Below are 26,740 nucleotides of genomic sequence, written 5' to 3' on the forward strand. Positions count from 1 at the left end.
GCAGGCGGGCCCCGCTCTACCGCTGCGACCACGTTGCGAGCGCTGGGAGCAGCGGGCAGCGCCCCCTGGCGGCCCCCCGGCCCGCTCCCCGCCCCGCCCCGAGCGGCGGTCACGTGCGGGGGCGGGGCGTGACGGGTGCTGGGTCACATGACAGGGGCGCGGGCCGGGGACGCTGCTGTTCGGGGCGGGAGTCGGACGTAGAGGGGAAGTGACCATGGTGAGCGCGGGCCGGGGGCCCGTTCCTCCCCCCTCCCCTTCCTCCGCCCTCGGCCCTGGCGCCTCGCCCGGCTCGGGGCTGTGGGGCCCGCCTGGGGTGGCCGGATTCGGCGGGCCCCGCCTGTCCTGCCGGGGCCGCCCCCCCCCAGCCCGTCCCGCGGGGCCGCTCCCCGAGCCCGGGCCCTGCTGTGGTCGGGGCGAAGCCGGGCTCGGCCGCCTCCCCGGGCAACGCGGGGCAGGAGCTTGGCCTCTGCTTCGCTTCCCGCCGGGCCCGTGGGATGCTGTGCGGCGGGGACGGGCCTGCCTGCCCCGGCCGCAGCCTTCCACGCAAGTGACTTCGCTTCTGGTGTGTGTCGGAGCCCGGCCTGTCCCGGCCGCGGCTTTCGGCGCTTTCCCTCGAACTGTGACAGGAGCCGCGGCCCCCCCGTCCTGAGACCCCCCCCCCCAGACTGTGCGCTGTGGGGCCGCCCCGCGGAGGGGTGTAGTACGGCTATTTGGGGATGCGGGCCCTGGGTACTTTGCTGCAACTCAGTATGGTTTCTGTGTTGCTGAAGTAACAGCGTGCTCTGGTGAGAGACCCACTCTCCACATTTCTTTAAAAAAAAAGCCTGCAAGGGGTCTCAGACTAAGCTATGTTAAGGAAAGCTATGAAAACTTTAAAATGCCTGTACAGGCGTTTTGGGCACAGATAGACGTGACACTCTGTCCAGTCTGGCCACAGAAAGCAGTTTATAGTCAAGAATAAACACAAGTGCACAGCTGCAGACAGCTTAAAAAATGGCCCATTACGTGAAAATCTGACCCCTCATTGCATGTGGGGTCAGATGAAGATGTTTCAAAACAGAGTGTTTTCTGTAACTTCTGTCTGCGCTGCCTGGTTTCAACTTCTCTCTTGAGCTGGTTGACTTATAAACAGACTTGTAAACCATTTTGGCATGAGCTAGGGTCATATCTTTATTCAAAGCTGTATCCTCCTCAGAATGAAATCCTAAACCAAGTTATAAGAGGAATAAATTGAAATCAAATTATTCATAGGTTTTTTTTAGGTGCTCTGCTACTAACTGCTTACGTGGTGCTGTGACTAACGTGTGAAATGCTGGGTGATCTTAAGTGATGCAGGGCTTGAATGTAACCTGTGTTTTGCTGCTTTTAGTGGTAAACATGCATAAAACTTAATAGCTCTTTTATATTAATGTTGAAAAACTGGAGGATCATTGATTGTGTGCATAGGGATTAATGTGCCCATGCTTCCTGGGGAAGCCAGTGGTGTTATAATAGTAACAAAAATCTTGTATACTAAGGATTGGGGCTTCTTGAGAAGTTATATAGGAAAGTGCATATATATTACAACCCTTTAATGTGTATTTTTTGTTTCTTCCAATGCACAGAAAGGCTTTGACTATTCCAAAAATGAATTGAAATCTCTATTTAGAGATAACAGACTGTTTTGTGCTAGATTTAAGCTCCTTTTAGTGTTGCTTTTCAGCTCTGGACTTTTAACTGTGAACATGGGTTAGGTGAAGCTAATTTACCTTTGGTTTGTTATGGCTCTTTGAAAAGTGAATTGAAGCAGTTTGCCAAAGAGACGGGTGAAGAAGCGACTTTCAATTCACTTAGTCCTCAAAATATCTTAACACTGAAGTGGTCCTTTGTCCTTTCTCTGGCATCTTGCAGTTTTCTCTGTCTTCTGTTACCCCATGTAATCTCACCAGTGCTAGTGCAAGAACTGTCATTTTAGCGATTTCTGCTCTTTAGGACATTTTAAAGTGATTTCATCACCCCCACTCCCCTTAATTGTAGTTGTTTTGGGATATAGTTAGTAAAATGAGGTTATTTATCTTAGGTTTATATTTACTGCCTCTAATTAAATGAAGGTCCACATCTAGTACTGTGATTGGTGATCTGAAACTTTTGTTCTGGAGCAGTTGTGAATCATTTAGAATAGTTTCTTCTTCCAAGAACTTGGGGATTAGTGCACAGTACTGGGCCAAACTTTTCCCAATCTTGCTGAGTTTCCTTTAGATTTCCTTTTGCATAGACTACAGCCTACCTGTTTCTGTCCCTGTGAACAACATGTAATGTGACAGTGGGCATATGACCTCAAACACGCTGCACTATTGTGCACGTGCACCTTCCTTCACTCCCCCACCTAACATAAAGCAGTCTAGTATTTGTGTGTTGCTGCACTTGAGTTAACTAGCAGTGCCTCTGAACACAGTAAGTTTACAATGTAGACATGCACTGCATGTCTTGTCTCCCTGACTCTAAGGAATCTCAAAGCTTATTTTTTAGTCAAGCCTTCCTAAATATAATTTAAGAACTCTTCTTCATTTTGGTGTAAAGATATATGGTTAGGATTATGAGGACTGAATTATTTGCAGTTGTCAGTTACGTTTGTCATTTGTTGCTGCCATATGCAATGGTGGCATTTCTTTTTAAAGTTCATAACTGGTTCTTCTTACTTTTTGTTGTAGATATTTGCCTGGACTTTTGCTTATGACTGACCTTTCTAATTATTTGCTAGCTGGGTTCTGTCTGGGTGGCCATTATGAAATTGCCTCTGAATATATTTAAAAAAAAAATCCTAGCCAAGTGATTTGGATAATCCTAAGAATTTTGTGTTTTACAGTTGCAGATTGGGGTCGGTCCTTCCATCTCTGAAGGGCACGTTGTGTAATGGGAAGATAACTTTAAGCTGGGAAAAAAGTCTAAGGCCATGATCCCCATGCCCCTTCCCCTAGCTGATCTCTACCCCATGATGATTTTAATTTTTTTTTTTTTTAATTATTATTTCAGAGTTTTCTTGGTGGCTTTTTTGGTCCTGTTTGTGAAATTGATGTTATACTTAATGATGCAGAAACACGAAAAACAGCAGAAATCAAAACTGAAGATGGTAAAGTAGAAAAACATTATCTTTTCTATGATGGAGAATCTGTTTCAGGAAAGGTAACTTTTTGTTGTTGTTCTAATAATACTTGCATGTGGTATAGAACACAAATGCAAATCAGATAGTATACTTCGAGATTAGTTTGTCAGCAGGAGGTAAACTGGTCTATAAGGTAGGTTGCTTCTGTCATTGTTACCCTTATGCAGAAGTATTTATTTATTTATTTTTAGTTTGCTTGTGACTAATGTAAAATTTTGCCTTAGCCAATAGTGGGAAAACTATGAACCTTCATTCTCATTAACAGCACAATGACATTCTCTAGCTTATAGCTTATTTTTGTTTAGCTTGAAGTGAAACCAAATCTAGTCATGTCAGTTTAACTTTTTATTTTAAGAAGCAGGCTTTATTGTCTGTAGAAACCTAACAGAAGGGAAAAGCAAAGAAAGCATCATTAGTGACATTCTTTTTTAGGGTCCCATTGGGCAGCTTGTCTTGCATATCTTGAGGTTATAAACTGTGTTTGAATCTTGAAGGAGTTTTCTGTAGCACATCAGAAGAGCAACCTACATTCAGCTAGCTGCTAGTTCAGGTGGAGGATTTTTTCTCACTGAGGGAGAAAAAGTTGAGGAACTCCAGCTTCCTTCCAGTGAGGAACCATAGGACTCTATCCTTCAGCATCATATTGAGGACTGTCTCGACTTTTACTGTGGGCTTTTCTTAACAAGGCTTTCTTTGTCTGAATAAACTGAAATTCACTGAAGAAACTGAGCCATGTGGCACATTCTTAGACTCTTTTCTAAATGGCTGTTTCACTGTCTCTTAGGCCTTACTGCTGTTAGGAAGCCCTCTTACTCTTCAGGTCTGCTTTCCATGCCATGACTCTTTAAATCTAAAGTTCATATTCCCCTAGGGTTTTTACAAAGACCTGAAATTTTCTCTCAATGTGTGTCAAGCTCAGAGTTGGCCTGCTTCCTAAAAAGGGGAAAATAAATAACTATAGTATTCATAAGCCTGCTGACTTTGAGAGAAAAGGGAAGACTGTCTGCCTTGCTCAGCAGTTGCTGAGAAATGCCTGATGAGCTTTGGCTAAAGCAACTGCAGCTGGATCAAGAGTCTTAAGTTACATGAGAGGCTGGCAATCTTCTTCTCTCTCTCCTCTTTGCCTTTTACTCTCAAGATTACAGCTTGCATAGTCTTACTGTCCCTGTCCTGAAAAATGTAACTTACCTGCCAAGGTCCAGGAATTTCTGAGGTCATCATTGCCCAATTAGGAAATACTGCATATATTTCTGATAGCTGGTGTTTCCAAGGAATAACTTTTAGTCCCAGGAAGATGAGAGATCTTAATTTTTACTCCTAAGGAAGATCACTAGGCTTTTTATTTAAAAACAAAACACATAACCCCTTGTCTAAAACTTAATTTTCCATAACTTTTGCCTGGGTTTCTCTCAAGTTGACACCCATCACTGGCTCTCTTCCCTGCTGGTGGATCTGTTTAGTATACGCAAACAAAGTTAAATCTCAGAGCAGCATGTTTCAAGGGTTGATGTGGGTAGGAGGGGAACCTAAACTCAACTGGCCAGGGAAATCAAGTGCAAAGCTTCTGAAACCACAGGATTCGCATCTTAAAAGTGAGTATCTGTCAAAACACTGTTTTGTTTTTTAGGGGGAACATGTTTTAAAATTGAACGTTTTGTTTAAGTTCCTGACCGCTGTGCCAGATATCATGAAAGAATCTGCTGCTTCCTGTGGGTAATTCTGGAGCTGATGCTCAGAGTAGAGAGGTTTTGGGTGTGAGAGACTCATTAGCTAGTTACAGGCTTGCCCTTGTGGTTCTCCGTTTGTTTAAATTAGATCATTGAGCCCTCAAAGGTATCTGTTAGGGCAGTGTATTGGTTATGTGAAGGTTTCTGCAAGTGAGTTTAAACAGGAACTTAAAGTCAATAATCTTGTTCTGGGGACTTAGCAAGGAGTCAGTGTTTTGTTTTTTTTTTCTCTCATTGCTGGAGCAGTTGAGCTGCCCTGTATATGGGATGCTTATAACATGGTCCTTCATGGGTTGTTTTATTGTATAATATGATAAGCTCCTGTCTAAAACGGAAAAGAAATTGTCTTGCAGTGTGGGAGGACAGTGATCCTTAGCTTACAGTTTAATTTTTATCTTAGCCCCTTCCATCAAGTGAGCAGGTATTTCAGGTTGTGTTAATGATATTGTATTACTGAATGGTTAAATTTTATAAAGCTATGGCAGTCTGTGTTCTAATCTTGCTGTACAGCTGGGGGTGGGGGGCCTTTTTGAAGCCTTGCAGCATACACACTTGGAATTTGGGGTAGTTACGGTAGGTATAGGGGTTGCTTACACCTCTAGCAATTAAAGATTAATTGAATAAGATGGAGCTCAAAGGGATGCTGCAGGGTGCTAGTTTCTCCATGTGAAATAGGAAAGTGGACTACTGTTAAGCCCTTGTAGAAGAGATAAGAGGAAATATAGTGTTTCTATTATGTGGTTCACCTCCTGGCCCTGCCCATGTTACTGTGCTGTAAATTGCCTGCAGTGGGAAAGGCTGATGCAACTTGTGAATCCTTTCACAAAGGTCTTGGCTTCCTCTCCCTTTACTAGATGGGTGAGACCCAGCTAGCTTTGCAGGAGGCCATACTTGCCCTGTGGCTTTGCAAGGAGGTCAGGAAAGAGTAAAGGGGTAGTACTGTAAGTGAGCAGATGCTGCATAATATGCATTTACCAGAAGTCTTGAAAGCTGCGGTCCCTCCTTGTCCTTCTCTCCCCCCCCACCCCCCTTTTCTTTTTCCTGGAAAAAATGAAATGTAGTATGTGGCAGGATAGGAGTTGAGGCACTGTACTTCAGAGCAGGGGTTGTAAACTGGGGTATGTTAGAAGGCCTTAGGCAGGCAGGTGGGGATGGACTGGCACCATGCACTATCCTGCGCTGCCACACAGGTGCTACCCACCCGGCAAGATGGAGGGAGCAGGGGAACCTTGCATGTGGTGGTGGCTGCTGCTGCTCTGTGTCCACCTGGCTGCCTGCCTCTCTCCCTCACTCACTTGCCGGAGGTACACTGCTTTATGTCTCGCTGTTGCGCGGGGTATACAATGATTCAAAAAGCCTCAAGGACACAAAACTTCAGAGCATCAACAAAACTTAATAAGTGTGCCCTTAAACCTTTTGTAGGGACTGACAGCTGTTCAGTATTGTCAGTTAAACAGTTGAATTTTAGGTTTGGGGGTGGGGTAGTTTGGTATTTGTTTTGGGGTTTGTTATTTTTAAGTGAAATGGAACACTACCTTTCAGACTCCCATCAGTACTACTTAGTGTATGTATGCATTCATGCATGTTTATGCTAATGTGTTTTATTAGGGAAGAACTTTGTGCGAGATGCCAAAGTTGATTGGGCTCCTCTACTGTGAGGCTTAGATGCCTTGGTAGACTTCTTGGTGTTTATTGTAGGTTGGGTTTTTTGTTTTTGTTTTTTTTGAAGGGGTGGGAAGCTGTTAAGACTTCAAATGTTTGCCAGTGAAATGAGTCTGGTACAAACAAGCTGGGGTGGGGAAGGGGAAGGAGGAAGCTGATAGGGAGTAATGGCATAGTGCAGAAGTGGTATCCTATGAGAAGTCTAGAAAATTTTGCTGCTCCTCCTGAAAACAGGTGGCAACTGCTATTTGCAGTAAGGAGAGAAGAATCTCCAAGATCCTTTCACTAAATCTGGTTGTATCGGCATTCCTTAGCATGCTTTCCACTTCTCTGTGAACCTTTCTGCTGCAGACCTCTTGATTTTTTTTTTTTTTCTTGTATTTATATTCTAGACCCAAGCCTTTGAGGAAGCCATATATTAAAGTTGGATTGGGTTTACATGTTTGTAGGACTTCAGGTGGTAGTAGTGGATGAGCCCATATCTAGCTGTACTTTCATGTTGCCAAATTCAACTTCTCTTCCTTAGATGTTCCCAGTAGTAAGAACTTAATCATCATTGTAATAATTTGAGTAGCAACACTGGCTTGAAGAGCTGCCAACTTATCTGCGTTAGTGCTGTTTAAAATAATGACCTTCTAGAGTTTTAAATACCTGTATAATTTGTTTTGAGCAGTTAATAAAGATAATCTTTTGGCAGCTGACCTCGTCTAACATTATTTCTTGGTACTCTAGTCTACAGGATTGTACCAAGAAGAGGGAAAAGCTGGCCAGTTAGGTGACAGTTATTTTAAATGGAAAGCTTGGCCTGCCAGGAGTAAAGTACTATGTAAATTTCTATATACATTTCTGATGCCATACTGGAGCATTACTAATTTGAAGATAATATTACTATCCTCTGGACAGTCTTCATATTTAATTTAAATCATGTTCTTTGAGTAGACAGTATAAGGCAAGACAAGTTGCATCCTGTAGGGAACAAACTGATATAGAAAAGTCAGGATGGAGACATCTTCCTGGGCTTGACCAGATAACTGATAATTGTCAAGATGGTGTGCTGCACTACAGGTAAAGCTTGGAAAACTTGAATAAACCTTTTTTGGTCTTTGCAGGTGAACATATGCTTTAAACAGCATGGGAAGAGGCTAGAACACCAAGGAATTAGAATTGAATTTGTAGGACAAATTGGTGAGTTTTTTACAATGGAGTATAGATGTGTAGATGTGACTTAGCTTTTTAAATTCATGATTGTCAGTTGTGTTAGTCAGTCATCACAACTTCATCAGGTTAGCAAAACAAGTTCTGCAGGAAGATATGTCCTGGTTACTTTTAATATACTGTTTATGCTTTGTCAGAAATTGGAATAAAGGGGCTGCTATTCAATTCTTGCCCTTCAAAGCCTATTTTTTAAAAAGATGAGCAAGAAATAAGGGGTCTTTCCAGACTTCTCTGACTGAGAAGAAAGTGTGGCTGACACTTGATCAAACACTCTAAGTTCATTATTGCTTCACTGGGACTTTTAGAGTCGTCATTTACACCAGGGCTGCCCAATCCAGCTGTGGGTTCAGGCAGTGGAAGCTAAAGGGAGGGGGAACCTGGAGGTTGGCAGCAGTTGCTGAAGCAGTTGCAGGAGTATCATTTGGATTGAGGGCCACATGTTAACTTCTTGAAGCTGCATGTGGCTTGTGGTGGCTCTGATTTGCAGACTCAAATTTAAGACCTGGAAAACGGGTATGTTTTTATACCACCAGTGGCACTAGTTTGGAGAAAGAGGTCCATGAATTACTGTATCCTGCTTATTCCTTATCTGGCCTCTATTTAAAGCACTAAAACAAAATGCTAAGCTAGTGGTTCTCAACCACTTTAGATTCAAGGCAGCCCTTTATAATTCTTGTGAATTGAGTGGCACGCCTTTTAAAGAAAAAAAACAACTTATTACAGTGCTTACCTCCTTGCAGGGGGAGTGGGGGGTGGGGCAGGGGAATGGCCAGGTGAGGACTGAGCCTGTACTTTGCTGCTTATGTCCTTGCACCTGGTTTATCTTGTTTCACCTTTCAGAGAATGTTGCATTACCCCTGGTCGAGAATTGCTGTGCTAAGCATTTGCCTACCAGGTAGGTATAGAGAACCTTTAGTCTTTGGTTGCTTCTTTAGAAGGCTGCAGGTTATAGGAAAGAATGGGTAATATGGCCTACAGTTCAATATTTCTGGAAATACTTCTGCGGCATTTTTAGCTCTCTAATGTATAGTTACATACTGTTCCCTAATGTAAGTGTCCAAAAGCCTCTAGAAATGATGATCCTATAATGTTTCTTGGTAATACAGCATTAGGAAAGCAGATGTCTGTCCTTCCCATCCCCCTCCACCTTCAGATTTAGACACTTGAGTAAAGTGCTGTGAAGAATCATCACGTGTTCAGGTTCAGATAATTTTTAGTAAGCAAAAGTATATACCATTTGTCTTTGGAGTTTAATATATTTTTTCTTCCTTTCTGAAATGTCAAAAACCAGTTTTTATTGTATTCCATGCAGAATACAAATCATGAAAAACAAGAAAAAAACCTAAATTCTGATTGGTCACTTGTAATTAGTTATCATTACTAGTCCCTTTGCAGTGACTAATTAACTAGATTTTTCTGTAAGTAACTAAAATGAAATAGCTGTCAGAATAAGCAAGTAAAATTATATTTTGCAAAGTCACTTTTATTAGGTTCACTTTGTAATATACAAGGAAAAGTAACTTGTAATGGATTTATCTCCTGTGTTGCTAATACATTTTAATTTCAGCAAAATCAGCTTAAAGTTGTGGGATCTTCTTGAAAGGGGGAACATGTTTAGCCTAATGAATTTACTGTAAATTCTCTGGCTAAAAACCTGAATTGAGCATAATAAAATACTTTGATTGCTGTTAATAGATAGTGGGTAATAACTATTTACATTTCCACTTCCTAGACAACAGCTTTAAGTTTTCTTCTCTTTGAACTTTAAAAAAATGTATATTGAGAGAGCCATCAGCTTAAATCTAACAACAAAATGAAATGGAAGGTGCTGTATTCAATTGTGGTGAAAATGGAGGTCTGCTTGAACTGAAATAAATGGTTAACAGAATTTATCAGTGATCTACCTTTAGACTGTTTTTTCTCTTGCTGACTTATGAGATTAGTTGGTAGTCATGGTCCTGTTCTAAATGGGGAGGTTTTTAAACTTTAAGTGGTATTTGCTTGTTTATTTATAAAATATACCTTCCTTTGACCTTTTTCTTGCTTCTACACTTCAGAACTCTTCAATGACAAGAGCAATACACATGAATTTGTAAACCTAGTGAAAGAATTGGCCTTGCCTGGAGAACTGACACAGAGCAGAAGTTATGACTTTGAGTTTATGCAAGTTGAGAAGCCATATGAATCCTACATTGGTGCCAATGTCAGATTGAGGTATGAACATGCACTTAAAAATAAATAAATAAAGCCCCTAACACAACAAAACAGCAGATTTTAAACCTGATAGTACAGCTGTTAAGATATGAAAGGTCAGTGTGGCCTGGTGTTCTGTTGAAAACTTCAGTGTGCCCTAACTATGTGCAGTCTTGGCTCTCTTGAAGTATCTATTGGGGAGGTGGGGAATCATTAATGCTGATTCTAGTTTGTAGTACTGGTAAATCCTTTTTGGCAGATAACTCAGTGGTAAGGGACTTGTAATCTTCAGGGATTTCCTAAAAAGTTAGGATTCTTCTGAATTGGACTTCTTCAAGGTGGGGTGTATATATAAAATAGTTTCAGTACGTATTCAACAAAATGTAGTTTTGTCAAGTATATACGTGCTGTTGAATTTTAAAATATTGGCATTATGTTAAAAGTAAAATTTATTGTTTGTACATGCTGGCGGTGGGGAGAAAAAGGAGGGATGCTGATCCTGACTTGTAGGAAGGGGTTGGGATTATATTGTTTTCAATTAATGAACTTCCGTTTGCTTACTGGCGATGGCAGGATCACATGGAGGGTAAACCAAGGATCATTCTTTACCGGATTTGTTTGTAGAAAGGCTTTCCACAAGAAGTAGCATTTTTTTTTTTTTTTTGGCTCTGTTTTTCTGTTTTCAGTTCCATTCATACAAACTGGTCATCTCTGAAGGGTTGACCTCTTTTTTTCTCTGTTTGGTAAAGAGGCTATAGGTCCAATTTTAATAAGAAGTTGGCTTATAAAGATTTTTTTTCTTTTGCTCAATACATTGTTTGAATTTGTTTTCTGTTCTTATGCTTGTTAAGAAAATAGCACTTACTGGCACACTGCTTATATTGATCTGAACACCAAAGTTAAGACTTGGTGTCTGTGGAGACATCTTATAGAGAAGAATATAAGGAGACCTTTGTTTTATACCGTTCAGAATAATTCTGGATGTAGATTTAAAATTTCTAGAAAAAATTAGTCACAGGCAAGGATATTTTGGGGATTTTTTTTTTTATATACCAGCTGCATAATTGGCAGAAATCTTAGATAAGTGTTTGAGCACAAGATATGCTTCCTTGGGTCTGGGAAAGAAGCAAATGCAGTTTGAGCTAAGTATCTGATAGAACCTGTATAAAATGCCCTATGTCAATAAAAACAGTCTGCTTAAAGAAGTGGAGCAGCACAGTAGAATGGTAGTGAAGGGACATAAAAGGAAAATGCAATAGAAAGGATAACCTGACTGGTGGAAGAGCAAGACTGTTCAAGAGGGAAGTGGGTCATTATCATGTGTGAAGTACAGTGAGATTAGCAGTGATTGCAGGTGGATTGTATGGATCAGAGTCAGTATCTTAGTCTTGTTTTTAGAGTCCAGTAAACTTACGAATTTTTATCTCAAGTTTGTCTTCTGAAGATATTTTGTACACATCCCCTGTGCACAAGGATTGAGGTCAGAAATGAAGTGCTCTCCCATTTTTGTGTGTGTGTGATCCTTTTTCTGTGTTCATTCTGGTGCACAGGCTAGGTTTTTGTTTTTGTTTTTTTGGTCTGGTTTCACCCACATAGTTTCTCTGAGGGCACTTAGTGCTCTGGATGAGTTTATACCACATTCTGGAGTAGATGTATGTGAGGATCCCTTCATTTACATAGTTTTGTTGAGAGAGGAGCAGCATTAAATATGGATGCAGTAGAGCTGAATTGCTAGGTTTTGCATGTATTAAATCAGAGTTGGGTCTCATTAGGTGCCTGTTGCTCAGTGGCGAGCATGCTTCTGATGATGAGTTTGGCAAGATTAAGGGGGTTATCTGAAATCTGGTGGAGGAAGGGTTGGACTCCAGAAATTTTTTCTCAAGGTCTGGTCCTTTTCAAATATAGATTGTAATTGTTTGATCCTTCTTACTGATTCAAGTGTGGGATGGTTACAACCAGTGTTGTCTGGTCAGTTGTTTGGGTTTTTGTTTGTTTTTATAATATTGTTGGGTATTTGGCTGACTCAAAGATATGGGCATTCTTGCTGGGTAAAGGCAGCTTTCAGGTTGGCTGGGTGGGCATTGCAAGTATTCTCACAGCAGATGGAATGGTATCTGGGGACCTAACTGTTCCAGCTTTTTTTGGTGCGTTTGGGATGATTGCTACTTTGTGGGTGGAAGTATGGTGGTCTGTGGGCTTTTGTGTATAGTATAGTTTACTGGGTGCCATCCTGTCCTATGGATTGTGCTATCTAGAAAATTGCTGTTTGTGGGTGCGTCCACACGAGCATGCATGTGTCTGTTGCCCTGCCTCAAACCGTTTTGAGGCGGGGCAACAGGTATGTGCATGAACAAAAAAATGTTCCTTGCACTGCAAACTTTTAGTGTGGGGAGAAAATTTGACTCCTGGATATGCAGGGGTCTAAAAAAAGCGAAGTATAAAAAAGTGGGGCAGGGCATGGTCCCTGACCCAGTTGGGGGGGCGGGGAGGGGGACTGAATCCCCTGTTGGGGGCCGTAGCCCTTGTATGGGGCCATCGGCCTGTGGGAAGGCTGCAAAATACATATTCTTGAATTCGTGAAACCTGTATTTAGAGTTCACTTTATTATTATAAGAGACTTACTTTAACACTGTAGGTATATCAATAAAACGTTGTCCAACTGATCGCTGTCTCTGTCTCTCTCTTTATAGTGGTCGTTTGTTTTACTTGTGGAGGAACATGGATTTGTGGGTATTTTAGAGAGTGACTTTGGGATTTTTTTTATCAGGGATTTTTCAATTTTCCAATAGGAAACACCAGAATTCCTGTTAGGTAGGCTGGTGGCAGGACCCTTCTTGCTCAGAGCTGGCACCTTGGTCCAGCCAAATGGGGCCAGGAGGACATGCTTTGACAGTGCAGAGCAGGCCACCACACCCAGAACATCTTCTGGGTGATAGCTGCCCAGATGGCCGGGCATGGGGCACAAATGGCAGTAGTGGCGCACAGAACCCACCCCGGCAACCGCAGTCCACTGGCAGCTGGCCCAGAGGGGCAGAAGCCTCTACTGGCTCTGCAGTCCCCATCTGAGTCTGGCAGGTGCACAGCAGGTCACAGCCAGGCAGCAGCCCCCATGGCCAGACTGCTGCAGGGAACTTTCAGGGCTGCTTCAGCAGTCCAGCTGGCACGAAGGGGTAGTGTCCCCAGGTACCACTTGGCTAGGCCCCAGAAGCTCCTGAGAGCTAGTAGCCCTGAGCTACTTGCCAGGGTGGCTTTTTATACTGCTGGGGACAGCACAGGTGCTGGTCCCAGGCTCTAGCTCCCTCTGGCTGAAGATCTGGGAGGAATCAGGCAGGGTTATTTTGCCCCAAGTGGCACAATTTGCTCCACAACAAAGTGCCTGTCCGAGCACATGCGCTGAGGCAAAAAGCCCCAGCTCAAATTTGCACTGCTTCTATTTGAGGTGCTGCAAGCGCACATACAGTACAGTAGTTGGTGAACGCACCCTGTGAGAGTACTCTAGTGAAACTTTGATTAAAGGCTGGTAGCTGAACCTGTGTGGAAGTCTATAAGCAAGTCCAGGTGTTCTGCCCCAAGTCATGAAAATAACATAGCTGTGGTGTGAGTTTTTTCTAAAATTTCTATTTCCCATTGTTGAAAGTGAAGTTGTAGGTGAGGATGAAGTGGCTGATTTTGTGTAATTGTATGCTTGACTTCATAGATGCAAATTTGAGTATAGTTTGTGTTCTTGTCGGCATTTCAGGAAAGCAGTTGTGCCTTCCTGGTATGGGGTGGTTGGAGATTTGGAGATATCCATGGTTGGTAGTATGGCCTTCTTGAGGAGAGGTGGTTTATGTTCCAGATCTTTTGATGAAGTCTGTCTCGCATAAAAAGTGGCTCTGAGTGATTAAGCTTTCAGGATTTCTATAGATCCTTGATTAGTTTTTCAGTAAGGGTACTGCAGATGGATATGATATGTGCCAGGATTTGGAAGCATATAAAATGTTTCTGGGATGGGAGAGTGGGGGAGATGAGTATGAACAAGGTGTGTGTTTTTTGTTTTTTTTCTTTTTGTTAGTTTGTGTTGTTACCCCCCTCCCCCCCCCCCAGCTAGTATGGAAACTATTTGGATAATGTCTTTATAAGGTGCAAATACAGGTACTGGTATGAGATCCTCCATAAGTTCTTTACAGTAGTTGGTGTCCAAGTTACTTGTGGTTCCATCTACTGGGAGTTGTCAGTTGGTGGTGTATGTATTTTTTGTTTGTTTTCAGTCTGACCTGTGGTGGGACTGTGGTCCCAGGTAGTTCTGTCCTGGTTGTGGACGTATTCTTTTAGGCAAAGTTTTGCAGTAGGGTTCTCCACATCTCAGTATTTTGTTAAGTTGTTTCTCTGGGCAGACTTTTTGGAGAGCGAGGAAAGAAGCATTGTGGTAGGTTAATGATGATGGTGGTCCAGATAGTACTTTCTTGATTTTCTCCTTTGTTGCTGGTATGCTGTGTGAGGTGGTTCTTGTAAGGAGGAAGGAGTGAAATCACAACGTTGGATAGATGTCAGTCAGGCTTTTGGGTAGGTTTGGGCCTGCTGCATAGTAACAAAGTATGTCTCTGGGTTGTGTCTTTTAGGTCAGTATCATAGGTAAGTACGTCCTGTTTCACTTAATCCCTTTTGGAGTAGGTGAGGTGAAGATGATGACGTCTAATTTTTTATGAGGTTCTCTTGTATAGTTGTTGCATATTTGGAGCTGTTTTAGTTGAAGAGTTACAGATGGTAAGTCCCCTGGGGAGGCTGATCTGTTACCTGCAAAAGTTTAGGAGGAAGGTGTAGCCTGGTTGCCTTTTTATTTCTATGTTTGATTGGGGTTTTGTTTTTTTTTTGTTTCCCCCTTCAAGTAGTGAATTTTCCTCTGCAGATATCAAAGTTTTGATATTTTCCATGTAGTGGTACTGTTGCAGTGATGTAGCTGTGAAAGTCCAGGAAATAGAATCAGAGAAAATTTAAGGTTGGAAGGGACCTTGGGAGATAATCTAGTCCAACCCCCTGCTCACCTTGGGACAGTCCCCAACTAGATTATTCCAGTCAGGGTTTTGTCCAGCCAGAGCTTAAAAACCTTCAAGGCTGGAGATTTCACCACCCTTCTATTGAGAGAGTTTCCTAATATCCAACCTAAAGTTCCCTTGCTGCAACTTGAGACCATTGCTCCTTGTTCTGTCATCTGCCACCATGGAGAACTGTCTGATTCTGTCTTCTTTGGAACCACCCCTTAGGCAGTTGAAATCTGCTATCAAATCCCCCTTCAGTCTTTTCTTCTGCAGACCAAATAAGCCCAGTTCCCTTGGTCTTTTCTCAGAAGTCATGTGCCCTAGCCCCTGAACCATTTTTGTTGCCCTCTGCCAGACTTGCCCAACTTGTCCACATCTCTTTGGGGGGGTGGGGACAAAACTGGACACAGTACTCCAGATGTAGCCTTACCAGTGCTGAATAGAGGGGAATTGATCACTTCCCTCAATCTGTTGGCAACACTCCTAATAATGCAGCCCAGTATGCTGTTAGCCTTCTTGGCAACAAGGGCATGCACTGACTTGTGTCCAGATTACTGATATGACAGCCTAGGAGAGAGACTAGGATATCTTTGGGGGAGATCTATAAAGCAACACTTGTAGCCTTGCCAAATAGTGTTTGAAATTCTGTAGATTGGGTTTAATAAGGAATTGAGGTTTAATTACTAAAAGTAAAATCATCTGCTTATAAACTTATTTTTAATTTATGTGGCTACCTTGGTCACTTCAGCCATAAATAATACATTTTGCATAACTGAGTTTCTACTAACTGTACTTTTTAGGTACTTTCTTAAAGTGACAATAGTAAGAAGACTGTCAGACTTGGTAAAAGAGTATGACCTTATTGTTCACCAACTTGCTACATATCCAGATGTTAACAACTCTATTAAAATGGAAGTAGGCATTGAAGACTGCCTGCATATAGAATTTGAATACAACAAGTCAAAGTAAGTACAGTTTTAAAAAGCACAAGTAGAAATGCTGAAACTGCAGTTGGGATGAGGAAAGTATGATGTAAATTAAGTCCGTAACATCTGATTACAGTGTTAGTTATGTATTCTGAGATATTTAAAAATTACTTAAATACAGGTGCAAGATAAAGGCAAATATTACGTTTCTGCAGTAGTTGCTAGGTGCAGTATTAGGGTGCTAATGTCCATTCTCTTGAAAACTTGCTAGTAGTTTTGACTTGGCTTCTGAAATTGTACTATCTGCTTAGATGACTACAGTGCATTCTCAGCTGGAACTATAGTCATGGGAACATTCTAGCCCAGTGTTTCCCAACCAGTGTGCTGTCATAAATGAACAGGTGGGCTGCACAGTTTTGCCATGGCAATGAGCTACAATAGGTATGAGGATGGGGAATGCCTTAACAGGTGTGCTGTGGGAAATTTGGATTAATGTAAGCATGTCTGAGGCTGGAAAAGTTTGAGAAACACTGTTCTAGCCTCATATAGGTAGCTCATAAATTAGCTTAGCAGAAAAATCAAACCTTCCTGTTTCAGAAATAAGCTATTTAAGCAGATACATTATTTTAAGTTTTTGAGCGTGTAAAATTGGCATTTGGTGAGCCTTTAACTTAATGTTTTCCTTGTTCTCTCTAAAGGTATCACTTAAAGGATGTGATTGTTGGAAAAATTTATTTCCTCTTAGTCAGGATAAAAATTCAGCACATGGAATTGCAGCTGATTAAGAAAGAAATCACTGGAATTGGTAAGATGAGTAAAAGTAAAGTGAACTAGTAACTTGTAGCATGTTAGTGTCCAGGGGTGGCCATGACACCCCCGGTGGCTCTGCAGCCATGCCCCGTTCCCACCCCTTAGGGCAGGGGTGGGCAAAACATGGCCCGTGGTCTGCATCTGGTCCGCGAAGCCATTCTGTCTGGCCCACAGAGCCGCTAAAAAATTTAGAAAATTGAATATTTATCTGTCTTTGGTTCCTGTTTAAAAAAAAAAAAAAAAAAAATCCAGAGGAAGCCTAGCAAGCTCCTGGAACAGCAGGGCCTGTCTGGCCCTCCCCAGCCAGAAGTCCCAGGAGGGCCTTCTGGCCTGGGACCATGTGACTGCACTGTGCTGGAAACTCAGGTAAGGGGGTGGGGAAAGGGAAGGGGAGGACTGTGGGCAGGGAAGGAGCCAGGGAAAAGCTGCCCCTTGCCCACCCTGTGGCTGGTGCTCCCTGCTGCAGTTGCTAGCAGCCTGCGTGGGGCTGTCCTGAGCAGGCACAGGCAGCCCCATGTGAGTTGTGAGTAGCTGCAGCACAGGGCACTGGCTACAGGGTGGGCAAGGGGCTGCTTTTCACTGTGCTCAGCACCAGCTTGTAACCCACCCCCACTGCCAGCCTGGGTCCCATGCCAGCTCTGGGCTCACCCGTTAGGGGCTTTGCTGTGGTGGCAGCAGCTGCGGCCCCACTTGCCGCACTGGGCAGTGTTTGCTCCTGCTGCCTGCCCAGAGCTCATGTACTGGGCAGCCTAGAGGTGGCAGTGGCAAACGCTGCCTGGCGCAGCAAGTGGGGGGGCCGCAGCTGCTGCTGCCATGCATAGCCCTGATGGGCAAGCCCGGACCTCGTGGCTGGCAGCGGGGGTGGGTTACAACCTGGTGCTGAGCACAGTGAAAAGCAGCCCCTCGTCCGTCCTGTGGCCAGTGCCCTGTGCTGCAGCTGCTTGCAGCCTGCATGGGGCTTCCTGTGCCTGCTCAAGACACCTCTGTGTGGGCTGCAAACAGGGAGCACTGGCCACAGGGCAGGTGAGGGGCCACCTTTCCCCTGCGCTCAGCACCAGCTCCTTCCCTGCCAGAGAGCAGGAGGCCAGGGCTGCGCACTGCCCCCCCTGCCTGTATCACAGGGCTGGGGGGCAATGGGAGCGAGTGGGTGCACGGGGCCCACACCAGTGTCCTGGGGCTAGCACTGGCAGGGCCCAGAGCAGGGTAGCAGGAGTACAGGGTCCCAGCTGGCAGGGGCTCTTTGGAGTTGGGCCAGCTCCCCCCTCTTCCTGCTGGTGCAGCCCAACCTGGCTCCACAGACCCCTGTCAGCCTGTGCCCTGCTCTGGGCCCTGCTGGTGCTGGCTTTGGGACATTGGTCCCAAGATGGTGAACAGAGGGTGGGGCACCTGTCACGTGGTGGGGCTATCCATGTGGCCCTCAACAGCTTGCCAAAACTGGGTAAGTGGTCCTTCTCCTGAAATAATTGCCCACCCCTGCCTTAGGGCACCTCTCCTGCTGTGCCTGGTATTATGATAAATAGGGAGGCTGCCCAAGGACCTTTGCATAGCCCCAGTCTGACTGAACTCCTTCACTAGGGTTTCCTGGCACCCTACTGGTCCTTTATAGTCTCAGGCCCCTCACTAGGCTGCTCAAGTTATAGCAGGGCACCCAAATCCATAAGGGCTAATTAGGTGGCTCCAAATCCTCCCCTACAACATGCCTCATGCCTTGCAGGTGGTACTGTAATGTTGTTTCCTCTGTTGGGGCCTCTACCTCCTCAGCCTCTGCCCCTTGAATCTTGCTAGGCCTTCTAGGCGGCCCACTGTATCGGACCCAGCTCTGATGCGCTAACTCTTGCTTGTTGTTTCTAGTCATTAGGCCCTTGGCCCCCATCTCCTGTGCCCCTACCCCTCATGTGACTGTTTTACTCTCTAGTGCCAAGCCCCTGGCCCCTGTCTCACTGTAGCCCTCTCAGGAGTTGGGCCCCTGGCTGCTGTGACTGCTGCCTTGCATTATGGCCACTCTGGGCTCAATACTCACTAGAGCAGCAGTTCCCAATCTATGGTATGTGTACCATCAGAGGTATGCAGATGACCTGTCAGTGGTATGCAATTACAGACTTAATTATAATTACCTTATATTACAAAATTTTGTGGTTGTACTTAAGGTTGTATCATTTTAAGTTGGTGGTATGTAATCTGTCAGTTTGGGAACAGCTGTACTAGAGCCTTGAGCCTGCTTCTGGCAGGGCTCAAGGCTATTGGGTGCCCCATGGGCACTAATGGGACTTCCATAACTGCTCCTTAGAATCCCAACCCAAACGGCTGGTATAAATAGTAATGTAAATATAAACCCCCAGGCTATAATATAAATCGCAACAGTGAAAGCAGTGCTCTGCCCCTTTAAAAGGACAAACCTTCTTTTACCCTTGGGCTGGCATACCTCTGAGCCTGGCTCCTTGTGAGCTCCCTGAGCCTCAGTGTTCCTGCTGGCAGCAAACAATCAGATCAGTGTCCCTAAGTGCTGCTAGGAGCTTCTAACCATGCAGCTAGCAGGGCTGGATTGGCTTGCCAGCCCAAGCCTCAGGCCTATGTACCCCCAGGCCTCTGCCTCCTTCCAGTCAGGTGACTGCCTGGGCTGGCTATAGGTGCCTGCTAATTGTCTCATTTGCCTGTTGCCCTGCCTAGCCTGCAGAGCTCCCTGGCTAGGTTGCTGCTTCTCCTAAAGTATCAGAGTCCCCCAGGCTCTGTTACACTTGTATGTCAGCATTGTTGTTGATACAGACCTACTAGATAGGCAAACTCAAGTTCTGGTTTTGGTTCTGCAAAAATATTCTTTATGCTCCTGTTTCTGTAGGGTTCAGAGTGAGATTAACTGTGTACTAAATCTAGTTACTTTTACAATAGTGTATATCTTCCACTTTATAGATTAGTCTACAGTTTGTTCTGAGGATGTGTAAATTTATCTCAGATACTGTCTTTTTAAATTTAAGTCCCTAACAGAACTCTGTAACAAACATTAAGTATACCCCTGAATGTTTAATTGTTGCTTTTTTTTTTCTTCTTTTTTTTTAATTTTCTAGTTGAAATAGGCAGGTTGTTATAAGATTGAGGCCTGTAGGTAATGTCTTTTTGAATACCAGACAATGATGAATAGTAGAGGTGTACTGTATAATACAATGGTCTAATATCAGATCAGTACTGATATAAAGAAAATTGGCTGTATTGGAAATCAGCCCAATGCAGCCAGTAATTTGGCTGATAAATGCTTGTGTGTGCATGCAGCTGCAGCAAAGCATTCAGGCAGTGAGGGCCAGAGCTCAGCAGTGTGTCGAGACCTGCATGCAGCTGGTAAGTCTGGTGTGGTGGAAGGGGAGGGGGCAGGGAAGGGGCATGGGGGTGCAGATCAACACCCTCTGGTGAGCAAGGGGGCAGGGGCTTCTCAGCCAAGGCAGGGCAAAGGATGGAGCTGTGGCTCATTTGGGGGGGAGCGGCGCAGCATGTGCCTCTGGATCTGGGTGGGGGGGGCAGGCTGCAGCTGTGGGCTGGAGCCAGGGCTGGGTTGGGCTTGGGGCAGGGGCTACAGAGGGGGCTGCAGCCACCCCAAACTTCTCCTTAGCCCTGCTCCTGGCGCTGCCACTGCCACGCACATGGCGCAGCCCGGGCTCTTCCTGGCACATGGGTGGAAGCGGAGAGTTGATCCAGGGCTGTGCTGGGTGTGTAGTGATGGCAGCGCTGTGAGTGGAGCTATGGCGAAATTTGGGGTGGCTGTAGCTCCTGCCGAGAACAGCCCTGTCTCCAGCCCACAGCTGCAGACTTCCTTCCCTGCCCCACGCAGATCTGGGGGCATAATTTCTCCCCCCTCCCAACTCCCCTGGTGCTCTCTTGGGGTGCAAGCAGCAGTGGGATCTGCCCCCTTCCCCCTTGACAAGCCCTGGCTCTGTCCCTGCCCTGGCTGGGCAGCACCTGCCCCTGTCCCCTCCCTCACTGCAGGGGGGCCTTGGTCTGCACACCCCTTCCCTCCCTCCTCCCCTTCCACCACACCAGACTTACTGGCTGCACGCAGCTGTATTGGAAATCAGATTGGTATCAGCTGATATGCCTCCTTAAAAATTGGCTATTGGTATTGGCCCCCAAAACCTCTATTGGCGCACCCCTAACGAATAGCCAGGGTAAACATTTTGAAAGTCAGTTGGCACTTCATCTAAAGTAACCACAGGATCCTAAATTACATAGTTTTGGTTTTTTTAGAAGCTTTACCCTTTGTTTACTACTTCATCCTTCCATTAAAGTAGATGTACGCAACTACCTTTCTTCAAAAGCACTTGCCATGTGTGGTAGCTTATCTGCTTTTAAAAAAGCCTGGAAGAGCTATTTAAAAGACCTAAATTTAAAATATTCAGCAAAATGGGAAAGGTCGAACTTGAGGACAGCTTGGAGTTCAGGTATGTTTGTCAGGTTTCACTCATTTAAAGAGGTACGGATGCTGCTGCTTTTAACTGACATCCTGTCTTCAGATATCTGCAATTTAAATGGGTGTTTACAAAAGTGAAAGGAACTGTTTTGTAATGTCAGGATTTTTAAAGGCCTTAGTCACTATATGTACTTCCACGATGGACTGCACAAGTCTGTAATATGTAAAGCAAACAACTAGTTTCTGAAACTTGGCTGCTTTAATGGTATGAAGATGAAAACAGGGTAAAAGTTTTTTGGTGGTTTTTTTGTTTACTTTGCACATTCTGAAGGCCCTACCCTACCTTGCTGAGCTACTGGTGGTAGACTGGACTTTCGTTACAGAGATACTCTTGCTGTTCTTTTGAAGGATTACTCTTCTCTAATTATCTTAGAAAATTGCCTTCAAGTTGGTAAAATGAATTCTAAAGAGGTGGCTGAATTATTGCAAAGCATAACTAGTCTTACCCTTTGAGGATCAGAAACCCTCTTGGATGCGGTGTGGTGAATTAAATTAAGGAATGAAATGGTTTTCCTTTGTCAGAAGACAAAGATGAACAGAATTGTGTCACTTGATTGTGAAATACTGTTGAGTTGGGATTGCCATGATAGGACTCTTGTTTTTAAGGCCTACATTTGGGGGAGGGAGGCAGCTATTAAGTAAACATTCACATTTAAATTATCAAATGAATACAAGGTACACTTTATTTAATCAGGACCCAGTACCACAACAGAGACTGAAACCATTGCGAAGTATGAAATCATGGATGGTGCACCCGTTAAAGGTAAATATTTATGTTTGGAGTGGAGATGATCATAGTATCTAAAATGCATTTGTATCTAAAAATGAGTTTGCTTTTGTATGGACAGAGTTGGTTATCTTGGAAAACTAAATTTCAAATTGGGTTATAGAAGTGATGCATTGTGTAACGGAATATCCAGAACTGGTAGTGGAGTAGTTGTGGTGATCTACAGATTGGGGCTTCATTAATTTCCTGGGATCAGAAATTCATTCCTCTTCTAACTCCAGCAAAATCTGTATCTGTGGATGCTTAGATTTTGGGTTCTCATTCAAACTTATCTCTACTACACTCAACTACCTATCTAGGTAGTTAAGAATTTCACCTTCTCTTACCTGGTTGTATTGCTTCTGTTTTTAAAGTTCTGACACAGTATTTCCATCTCTCTTCTTCATATCTGCCCTTTGGAAGCAGACTTTTTCACTAGGCTTCTACGCAATTGTCAGAGCATAAGCTTACAACTAAGTGCTCTAAGGCAGGGGTAGCCAACCCATGGCACACGTTCAGCAAATAGCACAAACAGCCTGTGTCTGAGATGCATGGCAGAATGGGGAGAAAGCAGGGAGAACAGCAGTCGGTAGGGGAGGGAGCACAGCAATGCAACAGATTCAGCAGGGGAAGGGGATTGGAGTAGCACTCAGAGAATACCAGGGCTTAATTTGTAGCACTCCTGCCAAAATGGTTAACCCCCAGCTGCTTTAAAGGATTGTGGGTAGCAGTTGAACTATAAATATTTGGTTGCCTCTAAACTATGTGGGAAATATTTCTTTAGGTCTGGTATAAATGGGAAATTTTTATACTAGGCTAGCTAAAGTTGTGTTTGTTTACTCATTGGGTTTTTTGAAGAACTTATTCTAGCTGAATTGGATCAACACTGTTAAATAGGCTAACATAAGTCTGCTTAAACTCCTGTGCTGGAAACCCTCACCTTGGCTTAAAACTAGTCATAAATGTGTCCCTGCAGGAGTAGTCTTTAGTACAAATTTGTGTGAACAAGTCCTTGGAAAATTTATCCTTTCTGGGATATGGCAGCAAGCACCTTGAGAGCTGGAGATCACAAAGACTTGGTGCATCCAATCAGTGAAGCAGATCTGGTGCAATTCTGATTTTTGAAAAAGGATGTGCATTACTTCAGATACAAATTTGCTTCTAGAGAAGAGATTGGGGAAGACAGGCTAGGACTAGAGGGAGAGAAGGGATCAGGAATTAAATCTGAGAACTAATAGAAGACAGGAAAACAGTAGATTAATCAGGAGGGGAGGATTAGGTAGCTTTTTTAGGGAGCGCCTCTCAGCGGTAGATTAAGCCGTCCTTTCTGATAGGGATATTTAGAGGCAGTGTTGCAAAAATTTCAGCTGAAACTTGCATCCATGACACACATTCATGTGTTTAAGACATGGCTAAAGAACACTAACTGATCAGTGATGAATTACGCTGCTGACCATGAGCTAGCAGCAGCAGTTTTTCAAATAGTTTTATAAGGCTCAGACTTTTTCTGTGCCTTCTTTTGATAGATACCATTGACTAAAGAGCTCTTAAAAACTACTACTCAGCCTATAGCAGTGGTTCTTCTTGCAGATGACCTTTTGCCTTTAGAATCTGTAGAGTGTATTTGGGTAATTGCTAGGTTCCCCACAACTGAGTTGTATAGTCTGTGAACTATAGTCACATAATTAGTTTCATTTTGGAGGAACTTAACTTCCTTTGTTTTCCCACCCTCTCTCTTAAGGTGAATCAATTCCTATAAGACTCTTCTTGGCAGGCTATGACCCAACTCCTACAATGAGGGATGTGAACAAAAAATTTTCTGTGAGATACTTTTTGAATCTAGTGCTTGTAGATGAAGAAGACAGACGATACTTCAAACAACAGGTACAGTGCTGTGCAAACTAGAACTTTGTTGCATGGTCATTTCTAGAACTGTGTGGACAGATTTAAATGTTCCTACTTGGAAGTGTAAACAAGTTATGTCTTCATGCTTTGAATGGAAAAAGCATGTCTTCTATTTCTGGCTTTCAGCATACCTAACACTGTACAAAACACTTTACAAGAGGTGCTATAAGTAGGGACCTGGCTAAATCATGGCAGAAGTTCATGGTGCAACAGCACTTCTAATTTTGCATTTGGCTGCATACCTCCCCTCCCTGCCAGTGAGTGGCTGAGAGGCAAAAACTGTGGCATGATTTGCTTTTTGGCCACTCAGCGGATGGGGGATGAGGTGATGCAGACAGAGAAAGTGGGGGACTGGAGGAGCTAAGGTTGGGGATGACTCTGTAATCAGGAGAAGTTGCAAAATATATGAACAGTCTTGAATGTTCTGAAACTATTTTGCCTCTGTGAGTATCTCTACCTGAATTCATAGAAAAAACAGTTTGCTGTATAGTTGAGGTGAAAATGGAAAGTAATTTGGAAACACTGCATCAGTAGAGGCTTATGATTTTGTATTGTGATCGGGGGTTAATATTTTAAACAAATATGGATGCTAAATGAGTTTTTGCTTCCCTAAAATAGGAAATAATTCTGTGGAGAAAAGCACCTGAGAAACTGAGGAAACAACGAACTAACTTTCATCAGAGATTTGAATCTCCAGAATCGCAAGCATCTGCTGAGCAGCCTGAAATGTGAACTGGTGTAAGGTGAAGAACATTTGTGACACTTGCAGGTTAAAGATGGTGACAGCCTGTAGGAAAAGAAGGCCAAAATTCCCATTACAACTGTCTTCCTTCATCTTACAGTGCTGCATTTACCATAATACTAAAGCATTCTTCAGTTAAACATTCAAGTATGTATATACCTTCAAAATAAAAGTGCTTTCTCAAACACTGGAACTTTCTTAAGCTACTATTTTATACTGCACATTTTATTATTTGATAATGTTATGCACTTGGATATGCATAAAGCTTAAGCTAGTAACTTCCATGCATGTGGGCTGGTGTATTTAATTTTTGCTTGTCACTTACGAGGTATTGACTAAAGTGTTTTTCCCCCCTCCCATGTCACTTACTGCACGCATACCTCCAGTGTTGCTTATCTGCCTGTCTTAAAACTAACAGATAAGTACACTTGTTTCAATTACACTAAAAATTCAGGGTTTATGATGGACCTTTTTTGTTCAAAAAATATTTAAAGTAGTCTAGATCATATACATATTGCAAACATGATCTGTGTGGAGGCTTCTGAAATCATGCCATGGTTCTTGGAGGCTTTGAATCTCTTATCTTTAACAGGAATATTAATATACACTGTTCCCAAGAGGAGCCTTTTAGGTGTTTGATTTCATTCTAGCACATTTTTCTTAAAATTGCCATTAGCAACGGTCATCTCACAGATTCAATGATCACTGCTAATTAGTTAATGACAGGGATGTTCTTTGTCTCCCTGTTGCTCTTTCACTCAGATGATAGATGGATGGAAGTGTTTTAAACATCCCTGTCACTTTAATCATTGAAATGGAAAAAAGAGTGGGCGCTTCCACAATGGAAAACTTTCCTGCTGTTAAAACAAATGCAACCTGTCTACTCTCTCCTGTTCCAAGTTGAAAGACATCTTACAGTAGGTACATGAGTAGTGCTAGGCACACCCAGAACCACTGTTGTGTGCATGCCTGCAATTGAGAGCCTGATAGCAGCGATGGGTGTACGCCAAAAAATGGCTTTCTGATATCTTTTGGTATTTGGTACATCTGGAACAGCAGCAAGTGGCAGGGCATGTTTTCATGGCAGTGCTGCTTAGCCCCATTTTTTCTTGGTGTCAGCGTGTTCAGTGTAGTGATCTCAAAGCTATAAAAAGTTGCATGCAGTGCTTACCTAGTTCTTGGATGTGTACATCAGCCTCACTTTCACTGCCTACTCCCTTGCTGTTCTGAGGGAGGAGGAAAAATAACAGACTTCCAAATAACATTTTCATTTTAGTCCTTTTAGGTCTATTATGTGGGGGGGGGATGAGCTGCTTTCAAGGAAAACTTATTTTTGGTTTCTTTTTGTTTTTAGTTGAGCTCCAAAAAGTTAACTTGTCAAAACAGATCACTGAATCTTTTTTTTTTTTTGTGCATTTGAGTCTGAACAAACTGCTTGAACAAAATAGCCTCAATCTGTTCACAATTGAGCATGTAGTCTGTTATCAGACATGTGACTAGGGCACAAAATGAAGCCTGCTGTGTGGAAGACTGCGCTTGTAGTTCACTTGGCCTATAAACCAAGACTCTTTCTAAACTTCAGTGCAAGTGTCATTGGTAACCTTACTTTATGAGTAAGCAAAGTAATTGAATTACATTTCTGTAAGAACTGTTTTCCTACTTGGCACTTTGATAAAGCAGACAAAAGATTCTCTTTACTTTGTGCAAGGGAATTTCTCTTAAATGTGGATGTCTTTTGAATGAGAGCAAATTTAACTCCCTCATGTAAGTGCCTGTTCAGAAATGAAAAAGCCAAATATTTTCATGGTCACTTGCATGTTGTAATCTGGAAAATATTCCAAGAGATTTTGAAAACTGATTGTATTTAACCAGCCTCAGATTGTGCAACTGTGTATAATAACTGAGAAACATACTGAGCCGCTATTTGAATTATTAAAATAGCTGTATTCTCACTAAAACATTTTGGATTGTCTTTGTTAATGGAGATGTATAGTGTATCTACTGAAGTCTACTACTTGAAGCAGGTTTGAATACAGTTTTTTATGAATAAAAAAACTGGGGTTTTGTTCAGGAAGACTTCATGGTATATGGCACTTTTTGAAGTACAGTAATGGTATGTTGCTAACCTTAATTTATTCTACCTCAGTAAGAATCTACTTCCTCTGACACCTGTTCAAGAAC

At 43.2% G+C, this 26,740-nt stretch overlaps 1 protein-coding gene across 2 annotated transcripts; it reads left to right on the forward strand.

Annotated features, from left to right (window-relative positions):
* The first annotated feature begins 86 nt into the window (after positions 1–86).
* Positions 87–26,517, forward strand: VPS26A (VPS26 retromer complex component A). Of its 2 annotated transcripts, XM_090056978.1 has the most exons (9): positions 87–217; positions 3,013–3,162; positions 7,641–7,716; positions 9,804–9,960; positions 15,758–15,922; positions 16,582–16,688; positions 21,841–21,909; positions 23,654–23,796; positions 24,436–26,517. In XM_090056978.1, the coding sequence occupies exons 1-9, from the start codon at positions 215–217 to the stop codon at positions 24,547–24,549; spliced, it is 984 nt and encodes a 327-aa protein (XP_089913104.1). In that variant the 5' UTR covers positions 87–214; the 3' UTR covers positions 24,550–26,517. The 2 variants fall into 2 exon arrangements, with proteins under 2 accessions (XP_089913104.1, XP_089913105.1); XM_090056979.1 differs by lacking the exons at positions 87–217; positions 3,013–3,162; positions 7,641–7,716 and adding an exon at positions 8,570–8,641.
* The last annotated feature ends 223 nt before the right edge of the window (positions 26,518–26,740 follow it).

The sequence above is a fragment of the Crocodylus siamensis genome, chromosome 7, assembly GCF_052110815.1.
Source record: "Crocodylus siamensis isolate JL-2025a chromosome 7, ASM5211081v1, whole genome shotgun sequence".
NCBI classification, from domain to species: domain Eukaryota; kingdom Metazoa; phylum Chordata; order Crocodylia; family Crocodylidae; genus Crocodylus; species Crocodylus siamensis.

Excerpts from the sequence above, each read along its gene's own strand:
- VPS26A (XM_090056978.1), top strand. Across the intron at positions 3,163-7,640 it reads GAGAATCTGTTTCAGGAAAG|GTGAACATATGCTTTAAACA; the intron begins GTAACTTTTTGT and ends TGGTCTTTGCAG. Across the intron at positions 15,923-16,581 it reads TTTGAATACAACAAGTCAAA|GTATCACTTAAAGGATGTGA; the intron begins GTAAGTACAGTT and ends TTCTCTCTAAAG.